At 34.3% G+C, this 11,928-nt stretch overlaps 1 protein-coding gene across 1 annotated transcript; it reads left to right on the plus strand.

Moving 5' to 3' along the window:
* Positions 1 to 39: 39 nt before the first annotated feature.
* Positions 40 to 11,928, plus strand: znf277 (zinc finger protein 277). Its single transcript, XM_048158750.1, has 12 exons — positions 40 to 171; positions 1,034 to 1,244; positions 1,350 to 1,438; positions 5,408 to 5,490; positions 6,632 to 6,723; positions 7,879 to 7,989; positions 10,516 to 10,648; positions 10,753 to 10,820; positions 10,903 to 10,999; positions 11,097 to 11,139; positions 11,237 to 11,411; positions 11,572 to 11,928. Exons 1-12 carry the CDS (start codon positions 138 to 140, stop codon positions 11,756 to 11,758), a joined length of 1,323 nt encoding a protein of 440 aa, XP_048014707.1. The 5' UTR covers positions 40 to 137; the 3' UTR covers positions 11,759 to 11,928.

The following is an 11,928-nucleotide window of genomic DNA, read 5'->3' on the forward strand; positions in this document are numbered from 1 at the left end:
TCACGGGAGATGTAGGAAATGAATGAGAGAGCTTGGTTTGAGTACTACAATACCCATAAACCCCACACCAAGCGGTGTTTTAACTCTGATTGGTCGATGAGTCATTCCCCAGGTCACGTGACTTGGAGAAAAAAAACATGGCAGCTCAGATGCACAACACTAATTTGACAGGTTGGTTAACCAAATTAAACACATTGTTAGATTTGCTGGCATTATATTGCTTTGTTTGAGTTTATTTTAATGTTTAAATCTTTAAAAGTTCTGTTTTGATTTTCCTAAACATGCCCGACAGCTGCCTATTGCAAATGCCAGCTAGTCTGCATTAATGAAACAAGTTTGTCATCTGCTTTTTATGGCACATGTGCATGATGCGGTTTTTCTTTGACAACGACACCGGATAATAGCTTGTCCTTTTGTAATACTGGTCTGGATTGGGGGTTTACTCGTCAAAGTTTGTTTATATGTCTCTCAGCCCTGCAAATCTGGTCTTCTAGAGATGGAAAGCAGCCAAAAACTCTTTAAAAACAGTAACTGACCAGTCTGACTGACCAGCTCAAACCAGTAGGCCATCTTAGACTAGTTTAAGCTGTTTTCCCTGTTCAAAAAAACAGCATATGCTGGTTAAAGTAGGTTTTGAAGCTGGTTTGAGCTGGTTTATGCTGGTCCATGCTGGTCTTAAACTGGTCCAGGACCAGCATAAACCATCTCAAACCAGCTTCAAAACCTACCATAGCTTGTTATGGATGAACTATCTTCTAATAGCTGATCTGCAAAAGCTCACTTCTTAGAGGCAAAATAACTCATAAAGTGCACTTAGGAGCACAAATGTATCAGGTTTTTAAAGGATAACCTGCTGTTTACATGAGTCACACCTTTATTTTGTGTGAATCAGCTGCTTGTTTGTGTGGTGACAACATGCAAGGTTGTACGAGATATAAATTGAATGAGAATTAATTTAGTGGCTTCAGTCATTAAAAAACACAAAGATATTTGTGTGTCATATTTTAATGAATGTGTTTTCTCTCATTGCTAGGTGAGCAGGATTGTATACTAGAGCCGCTTTGTTTCCCCGAGCAGCTGTGTGGTAGCGCTTGTCTCGCCTCCTCCAGCGATGGCCATCCGGTGACCTGTGTGCTCTGTTCCGACTCTTTTCCCTCTTCCGAAAAAGACCAGCTTCTCAAGCACATGGTGATGGATCACAAACTGGTCATTGCTGATGTCAAACTCATCGCAGACTTTCCACGGTGAGACTTCACTTGATTTGTAACCTGCATATCTCTAAAGAGATATTAGACTGGAACAATACAAATAACACAAAATAATAAAACTTTTTCATTGATTTGTTGCAGGTACATGTTGTTCTGGAAGAAACGGTTTACAGAACAACCCATCACAGACTTCTGCAGTGTTATCAAGACCAATTCTGAAGGTCCTGAAGGTAAGACACATTTGAGCTGAACAAGTTTGTATTTGCACTTTGTAATAGTTGCTATGGAATTTACAATAAACTAATTTAAAAGGAAATGTTTTTTGTTGTGAGCAATTATCTGACATATAACACATCAAATCCATGGCAAAAAATGCAACCCTGCTATATACACACCTTAGAAAATCTTGTTTTATTTATTTTAAAATTTTATTGTAATTTTGTATTTTTTAATGTTTATTGCTAGAATTAAAAAATCACACAAGAGTTTTGAATTTTAGTAATAGGGTTCCAAAAATTGCAAACCTTATATAAAATGAATTCGGTGGAGCCCCTAAGGGGACATGATGGAAGAAAATATGAGATGGGAGGAAAGAGGACCTCTCCCTTTACCAAAAAAAAATGTTTTGGTCCCCCGGAAAAATTTTACGTTCGCTCACAAAATGTTTGCGTTCCCTGGAAAAATGTTACATTCGCTTTCAAAATGTTTGCGTGCCCCGGAAAAATGTTTGCATTCCCCTGTAAAAATGTTACATTTGCTTTCAAAATGTTTGTTCCCCCGAAAAATGTTACGTTTGCTTGCAAAACGTTTGTGTTCCCTGAAAAATGTTACATTCACTTACAAAATGTTTGCGTTCCCCCGAAAAATGTTACATTCACTTGTTTGTTCCCCCGAAAAATGTTACATTCACTTGTTTGTTCCCCCGAAAAATGTTACATTCACTTACAAAATGTTTGCGTTCCCCCGAAAAATGTTACATTCACTTACAAAATGTTTGCGTTCCCCCGAAAAATGTTACATTCCCTTGTTTGTTCCCCCCGAAAAATGTTACATTCACTTTCAAAATGTTTGCGTTTCCCCGAAAAATGTTACATTCACTTTCAAAATGTTTGCGTTCCCCCGAAAAATGTTACATTTGCTCGCAAAATGTTTGTTCCCCCGAAAAATGTTACATTCACTTGTTTGTTCCCCCGAAAAATGTTACATTCACTTACAAAATGTTTGCGTTCCCCCGAAAAATGTTACATTCGCTTTCAAAATGTTTGCGTTCCCCCGAAAAATGTTACATTCACTTGTTTGTTCCCCCGAAAAATGTTACATTCACTTGTTTGTTCCCCCGAAAAATGTTACATTCACTTTCAAAATGTTTGCGTTCCCCCGAAAAATGTTACATTTGCTCGCAAAATGTTTGTTCCCCCGAAAAATTTTACATTCACTTTCAAAATGTTTGCGTTCCCCCGAAAAATTTTACGTTTGCTCGCAAAATGTTTGTTCCCCCGAAAAATTTTACATTCACTTTCAAAATGTTTGCGTTCCCCCGAAAAATTTTACGTTTGCTCGCAAAATGTTTGTTCCCCCGAAAAATGTTACATTCACTTGTTTGTTCCCCCGAAAAATGTTACATTCACTTACAAAATGTTTGCATTCCCCGAAAAATGTTACATTCGCTTTCAAAATGTTTGCGTTCCCCCGAAAAATGTTACATTCACTTGTTTGTTCCCCCGAAAAATGTTACATTCACTTTCAAAATGTTTGCGTTCCCCCGAAAAATGTTACATTCGCTTTCAAAATGTTTGCGTTCCCCCGAAAAATGTTACATTCGCTTTCAAAATGTTTGCGTTCCCCCGAAAAATGTTACATTCACTTGTTTGTTCCCCCGAAAAATGTTACATTCACTTTCAAAATGTTTGCGTTCCCCCGAAAAATTTTACGTTCACTTGTTTGTTCCCCCGAAAAATGTTACATTCACTTGTTTGTTCCCCCGAAAAATGTTACATTCACTTGTTTGTTCCCCCGAAAAATGTTACATTCACTTACAAAATGTTTGCGTTCCCCCGAAAAATGTTACATTCGCTTTCAAAATGTTTGCGTTCCCCCGAAAAATGTTACATTCACTTACAAAATGTTTGCGTTCCCCCGAAAAATGTTACATTCACTTACAAAATGTTTGCGTTCCCCCGAAAAATGTTACATTCACTTACAAAATGTTTGCGTTCCCCCGAAAAATGTTACATTCGCTTTCAAAATGTTTGCGTTCCCCCGAAAAATGTTACATTCACTTTCAAAATGTTTGCGTTCCCCCGAAAAATGTTACGTTCACTTGTTTGTTCCCCCGAAAAATGTTACATTCACTTGTTTGTTCCCCCGAAAAATGTTACATTCACTTGTTTGTTCCCCCGAAAACTGTTACATTCATGTTGCGTTCCCCCGAAAAATGTTATTCGCTTTCAAAATGTTTGTTACATTCACGTTCCCCCGAAAAATGTTACATTCGCTTTCAAAATGTTTGCGTTCCCCCGAAAAATGTTACATTCACTTGTTTGTTCCCCCGAAAAATGTTACATTCACTTACAAAATGTTTGCGTTCCCCCGAAAAATGTTACATTCGCTTTCAAAATGTTTGCGTTCCCCCGAAAAATGTTACATTCACTTACAAAATGTTTGCGTTCCCCCGAAAAATGTTACATTCGCTTTCAAAATGTTTGCGTTCCCCCGAAAAATGTTACATTCGCTTTCAAAATGTTTGCGTTCCCCCGAAAAATGTTACATTCGCTTTCAAAATGTTTGCGTTCCCCCGAAAAATGTTACATTCGCTTTCAAAATGTTTGCGTTCCCCGAAAAATGTTACATTCGCTTTCAAAATGTTTGCGTTCCTCCGAAAAATGTTACGTTTGCTCGCAAAATGTTTGTTCCCCTAAAAAATTTTATGTTTGCTCGCAAAATGTTTGCGTTCACTCGAAAAATGTTACAAACATTTTGCGAATGAACATAAAATTTTTTGGAGGAACACAGACATTTTGTGAGCAAAGTTTCTCAGGGGAATGTAAAACTATTGATATAGATTTGCTCACAAAATGTTTGTGTTCCCCCAAAAAATGTTATGTTTGCTTGCAAAATGTTTGTTCCCCTTGAAAAATGTTACTTTTGCTCGCAAAATCTTTGTTCCCCTTGAAAAATGTTACTTTTGCTCGCAAAATGTTTGTGATCCCTGAAAAATGTTATGTTTGCTCGAAAAATGTTACGTTTGCTCACAAAATGTTTGTGTTCCCCCGAAAAATGTTAGATTTGTTCACAAAATGTTTGCGTTCCTCCGAAAAATGTTACGTTAATTCGCAAAATGTTTGTGTTCCCCCGAAAAATGTTACATATGCTTGCACAATTTTTGTTCCCCCTGAAAAATGTTACGTTCGTTCGCAAAATGTTTGTGTTCACTCGAAAAATGTTACAAACATTTTGTGAATGAACGTAACATTTTTGGAGGAACAAACATTTTGTGAGCAAAGTTTCTCAGGGGAACATAAAACTATTTATATAGATTTGCTCACAAAATGTTTGCGTTCCCCCGAAAAATGTTAGAGCGAATGCAAAGTTTGTCAGGGGAATGCAAAACTATTGTGAGACCACAAAAGCATTGAAATATTTTTTTTTCCTCTCATGTCATATTTTTAGTTCTTACATAAAATTCTGTTCATCTGTATAATCGCAAAAAGTGAGGAAATGGCAAACCTCCTACAAAATAAATTGAAAATAAGAAACAAAGTGCCTGCTGAGACATGGGATAAAAGTGGAATATTTATGGACAAATCTACCATTATAGCTGTTTATAGTTTTCATTCAAAGTCTTGGGCAGTGTTGTTATTATTAACTAAACTATAAAAATCAATTTCATTAATTGAAATTAAGCTTAAAAAAATGGTTAGATGAAAAACAACTTAAAAAAAATAAGCGAAAATGAGAAATGTTGCCTTTGGCAACTAACTGAGATAAAGTTAAGTACTACAATTACTAAAACTAAATTAAAAACTGAAAATATAAAAGCTAATTCAAAATATTAATAAATACAATAATAGCATATAAATAATTCTAAAATAACACTGGTCTGAGAAATTGCCCTTTAAATTGTATGATTTAAATGTGAAGTCTTGTGTCGTTTTTAGACTGGACTCTGATAACCAAAAAGCTGCTTTGTGTCGTTTTAGAACAACAAGAGCTCTACTTCCTATTATGTGATGCGCTGCCAGAGGACAGAATCCTTAGGGAGCAGCTACAACAGAGACGACTGGTGAGTGTCTGTAAAAAGACAAGGACCTGCGACTGTCAGTTTAGGAGTGCTGCTCTGGGATCAGTTCCCAGATGCAACAGTTGATCCAACCGCAGCACAGATTCCAGTCAGACTAATATGCAGAAACCCTAGAATATGAGGGGAAGACATTGTGTATTTTTTCTTTTCAGACAGTATTTTGAATATAATATTTATGATGAGTATAATTTTATGGTGAAAATGTTATTGAAAAATGCAGATGTAATGTAGTATAATAGTGACATATAATGATAGTACATATTTTCATATGTAAAGAAAATGTTATTGAATAGATATTTTGGTTAATAATTTTTCCTACCAACAAATCCTATTATGTCAGACAGGAAATGTAATTTTATAGATTGAAAATGTTATTAAATTTTGTTAAAAGATTATTGAAACAAACTTATTTTTGTTTTAAAAACTTATGGATAATGTGAACTGATGTATCACTTGGAAAGTTTAAAAGCATAATTTTTGATGTCTTGTTATATAACAAAACAAGAATCTTACTGTGTAACAAAAGAACTACAGCTGAAATCCAGCGGCTGTGTAATTAAAGCATTTTGGGTAGCCAGAAATTCCACAGTAGTTACGTACTGTACCTGAAAGTACTGACGAAACGATTAACGCGATGTTCAGTGAAAAGCCCAATCCCCTCCCCCCTACAGATTGTTTTTGCAGAGATATTATGAGTCAACATAGTCATCTTACACACATTTCATCTCTGGCAAAAATCTGCGATTGTGGTTGCTAGGCAACCAGCATTCTCAGCACCTCTGCAGTCGCTCTGCAGTGTGGCGACCAGCTGTTTAACAGTGCAGCTGTGACCTTTCTCAATCATTCGGTGACACGCCGCACGTCGATGAAACTCGAGCCGAGAGGATTAGCACTGTTTATTAAACACCAATCATTTGCAGATTGCATCTGTGCTAATTATCGATGATTATGGCAATCGAACAGCGGGTTTTCAGAAACGCAGAATGATAAAAACGCACCACACTGAGATTCATATCAATTATGAATATTGTTTATAGGCTCATAATTATGTAACCACATTTATAATGTGTGAGGTCTTATAATGCTAGATAAGTGTGTGATGAAGTTTGATATGTTTTGATAGGAGAAAGTTCTGGAGCAGCAGCAAAAAGAGAGGGACGATACAACGTTTCATCGCACGTGTATGTTCTGCAGTGAGGAGTTTACAGGAAACAGGTGACTATTGCTTCTGAATAGACCTTATTCAGAGCAGAAACGAGACTGTAAAAAGCTGTATAGAGCTCCTAGATCACTTATAATTTTCCACAGTTCATTTTGACTACTGAAACTTCTTTGAAAGATATATTTGCAGTGTTTCGTCCACAAACACATTAAGTAATAGTGCTGAAGAGATATATGTGGATCCCTCAAAGCTTCACTTTCATTCCTGTTAAACATCAAAGATGACGCTGCTGTGAATAAGGTCTATGGGTCAGACACAAACATAATCTCATAAATGATGCAATTTACCACTGTCAATTGCATTTAAACTCATTTCTGATTAATCCTAATTCTAGGTTCTGAATATTAAAGGGTTAGTTCGCCCAAAAATGAAAATAATGTCATTTATTACTCACCCTCATGTCGTTCTACACCCGTAAGACCTTCTTGGTTATTAAAAATTAAGATATTTTTGATGAAATCCGATGGCTCAGTGAGGCCTCATAGCCAGCAATGATATTTCCTTTCTTAAGATCCATTAATGTACTAAAAGTAATGTACTTTTGATTCGACACAAAAGATTAATAACGCTCCAAAGCTTCCTGAAGCAGTGTTTTGAAATCGGCCATCACTATATAAGTCATTATTTAGGTTTTTTTGGCGCACCAAATAATATTAATATTGAACCACTGTACTCACATGAACTGATTTAAATATGTTTTTAGTACATTAATGGATCTTGAGAGAGGAAATGTCATTGCTGGCTATGAGGCCTCACTGAGCCATCGGATTTCATCAAAAATATCTTAATTTTTAATAACCCGAAGGTCTTACGGGTGTGGAACGGCATGAGGGTGAGTATTAAATGACATTATTTTCATTTTTGGGTGAACTAACCCTTTAATTAGCTAATTTGACTGAATGGCCCCTAGACAGATTACCTTGCAGTGTCAGAATGAGCTCAGCAAAATTCATGTATAGTGACGTCACAAGCCACCGATCTTCGTCCCTCCACTCTGACGCTCATCTAGATATAAACTGCTATTTTTGCTTTATTATTATTTTATGATGTGTTTTTTGTACAGTACAAAATGTTTTCAAAGTATCAAACATCAGCACTACATGTTCAGGTTTAAAGTGCTGTATTTGTTCCCTGTGCTGTCACTGCAGGTCTTCACTGCTGAACCACATGGCTAAAGAACACTCGTTCAGCATCGGCCTGCCCGACAACATTGTCTACTGCACAGAGTTCCTCGATACTCTGGAGTGGAAACTGGAGAAGTGAGTGTTTTAAGATGTAATCCAAAATTATATATGTGCAATTTTAATTAATTATTTTATTATAAATATACTGCGATAGGCACCAGCCCTATGACCATAGATGGTTGTATTAGTATTAATGACTATATATATATATATATATATATATATATATATATATATATATATATATATATATATATATATATATATATATATATATATGGGATGGGACATCTGCAATACTGCACAGAATATATACATATATTAGAAATATTTTAATTAATTAATTTAATTAATGACCGTACTATTATTATCATAAATTTAATAATTAAAAATAGAGATGGAGAAGGTGTGAACGCCCTCTTTTGGTGCTTGCTGTCATTGCATTAGTTAATTTTTGGGTCAGTGACAAATAAATAGACAGAAGAAGCAAAAAATAAACATTTTAAAGGCATAATGCAAGTTATTTTATACTGTGTATATCTATTTATGTATTTTTGTAGATCTTTTTAAATATATTCACTACCAGTCAAAAGTTTGGAAACATTACTATTTTTAATGTTTTTGAACGAAGTCTCTTATGCTCTTTAAGGCTGCATTTATTTCATAATAAATACAGAAAAAACAATAATATATTGAAATTACAATTTAAAATGATGGTTTTCTATTTTAATATACTTTAAAATATAACTTATTTCTGTGATGCAAAGCTGAATTTTCAGCATCAATACTCCAGTCTTCAGTGTCACATGATCCTTCAGAAATCATTCTAATATGATGATTTGATACTCAGTTATTATCAATGTTGGAAACAGTTGTGCTGCTTAATATTATTTTATAACATGTGATACTTTTTCAGGATTCTTTGATGAATAAAAAGTTAAAAAAAAATCAGCATTTATTTAAAATAGAAATCTTTTGTAACAATATACACTACTGTTCAATAGTTTGGGGTCAGTATTTTATTATTTTTTTTTTTTTTTTAAAGAAATGAATACTTTTATTCAGCACAGATGTGTTAAATTGATAAAAAGTGAGAGTAAAGATTTATATTTTGAATAAATGCTGTTCTTTTTAACCTTTTTATTCATCAATGAATCCTGAAAATATATCAGAGATTCAAAACAATATTAAGCAACACAACTGTTTTCAACATTGATAATAACTGAGTATCAAATCAGCATATTAGAATGATTTCTGAAGGATCATGTGACTCTGAAGACTGGAGTAATGATGCTGAAAATTCAGCTTTGATCACAGAAATAAATTATATTTTAAAGTATATTAAAATAGAAAACCATAATTTTAAATTGTAATAATATTTCACAATATTATAGTTTTCTGTATTTATTATGAAATAAATGCAGCCTTAATGAGCATAAGAGACTTCGTTCAAAAACATTAAAAATAGTAATGTTTCCAAACTTTTGACTGGTAGTGTATTTGTATATATTTATTTAAAGTTTTTTAGTTTTCCTATGAGTTATTGAATCCATTGACTGACAATATCCTTTTGTTTGTTTGATCCATTAACTACGGAAGAGGATTGGGGCCAAGCAATAATAAAAAAATAAAACCATCTCGAGATTAAAGTTGTTAAATTTCGAGAAAAAAGTCGAGATAAAATGTTGAGAATAAAGTCATTAAATTATGAGAAAAAAGTTGTTAAATTACAATAATCATAAATTACGATGTCATAATTTAACGACTTTTTCTCATAATTTAATGTGTTTATTCTCAACATTTTATCTCAACTTTTTTCTCGAAATTTAACGACATTTTTCTCATAATTTAACGAATTTGTTCTCGTAATTTAATGACTCTTTTCTCATAATTTAATGACTTTATTCTCAACATTTTATCTCGAATTTTTTCTCGAAATTTAACGAGTTTTTTCTCGTAATTTAATGAGTTTATTCTCAACATTTTATTTAGACTTTTTTTCTCAAAATTTAACAACTTTAATCTTGAGATGGTTTTATTTTTTTATTATTGCTTGGCCCTAATCCTCTTCTGTAATTGGCCCATATAACATTTTGGCACTTTTAAGCATAATGTTTTCGATAACTAAAACTGTTTACTTAAAGGGATAGTTCAGCCAAAAATGAAAATTCTGTCATCATTTATTCACCCTCAAGTTGTTCCAAACCTGTATGAATTTCTTTGTTCTGCTGAAGATATTTTGAAGAATGTCAGTAACCAAGCAGTTGATGGTCCCCATTGACTTCCATAGTAATTTTTTCCATCCTATTGAAGTCAATGGGGCACATCAACTGTCTGGTTACCAACATTCTTCAAAATATCTTCTTTTGTGTTCAACAGAACAAAGAAATTCATACAGGCTTGGAACAACTTGAGGGTGAATAAATGATGACAGAATTTTCATTTTTGGCTGAACTTTCCCTTTAAATATTGAATCATTTTAATTTACAAACTAAATTGTATATTTAAATTGCATTAGGACATCAAAATAAGCATTGTATTGTAAAAGTATAAAAAGACTGTAAAACTAAACATTAATATTATTATTATTATTTTATGTAGCATGCAGTGTCTGTACTGTGAGAAGACATTCAGAGACAAAACTACATTGAAAGATCACATGAGGAAAAAGCAGCATCGGCGAATAAACGCCAGAAACCATGACTATGATCGCTTCTACATCATCAATTACCTGGTATGTCCATGTTTTGGTTTGTAGTATGTTTCTCACCTGAACAAATACTCGGCATGAAATCTATTTCACCCAGTTTACACTATTATGTGGTTTTAATGTTGCAGGAGTTGGGAAAGACATGGGAAGAGGTGCAGTCTGAAGATGACAGGGAGCTGATTGAAGATGAAGATGAGTAAGGCCTTCATCTTTTAACTTGATCTTCAGAGGCTGTTTTCAGTTTTATTCTCAATCCTGATATTCTGCAATCCCTACAGCGATTGGTCCGACTGGCAGGCCCATCCCGTGTGTGCCGTGTGTCTGTTTTGTGAGCAGCAGGCAGAGACGATGGAGAAAATTTACACACACATGGAGGTAAATGATGCCACTTATGTATTTGAGTGCTTATAAAAATTATTTCTATGCATTTTTACATCAGCATTAATAATAATAACACATTTTTTTCCTCTAGGAAACTCATGAATTTGACTTGCACAAATTAAAAACAGACTTAAGTGAGTATAATTGCATAAACAGAAATTTTGGCCTGTTTTTCAGAAGAACCCATGACCACACAGAAGGTCTTTAATGTAATTTGTGTAATTTGTCCAGACCTAAGGTTTTATCAACAAGTCAAACTAGTGAATTACATCCGCCGTGAGCTTCACCAGTGCCGCTGCTACTGCTGTCAGGAGAAGTTCGAAACCAAAGAGGAACTAGTGCAACACCTTGTTAACAAAGGTCATGTGATGCAGCTGCCTGAGGTCTCTCACTGGGACCAACCGCAGTGAGTATTACATCTTCACATGACCATTTCTTTAGTATTTTATATTATGCAGTATTATTACAAGCATTAAAACCGATTCTAGTTGACCCCAAAAACAAAATCAAGACTTCATAAAAGGGTCTCTTTAAAATATTATTCAAAAATATTTTTGTTTTTCCAGATACTACTTTCCTACGTATGAGAACGACGCTCTTCTTACAGCTCTGTCGGACAGCGAGGGCGAATCTGAAGGTCCACATCGCAACTCTGAAGTTCCTGTTATTGCTGAAGACATTTCAAACCTGAAGGTCTTAAAACAGACCAGTGTGCTTGGCAAACTTCTCAAAGACAGGGGCGGCTCCAGCTGAGGATGACAGACACCCAGAGAATTATGTTTAAATGATGTTCCTGTTGTTTTCAATGTAAAAATAATATGTTCAATTTAATGGTGTAACTATTCAGTTCTATTCATATATTTTGATGGCAATGCTCACATCATGTAAATGAAGTCAAATAAACTTTATTTATTTACATATGT

This window comes from Megalobrama amblycephala, linkage group LG15 (genome assembly GCF_018812025.1).
Source record: "Megalobrama amblycephala isolate DHTTF-2021 linkage group LG15, ASM1881202v1, whole genome shotgun sequence".
NCBI lineage: Eukaryota > Metazoa > Chordata > Actinopteri > Cypriniformes > Xenocyprididae > Megalobrama > Megalobrama amblycephala.

Coding starts and splice junctions, on each gene's coding strand:
- znf277 (XM_048158750.1), top strand. CDS start 138: ATGGCAGCTCAGATGCACAACACTAATTTGACAG. Junction 5,491..6,631: donor AGCTACAACAGAGACGACTG/GTGAGTGTCTGT, acceptor ATGTTTTGATAG/GAGAAAGTTCTGGAGCAGCA. Junction 6,724..7,878: donor GAGGAGTTTACAGGAAACAG/GTGACTATTGCT, acceptor CTGTCACTGCAG/GTCTTCACTGCTGAACCACA.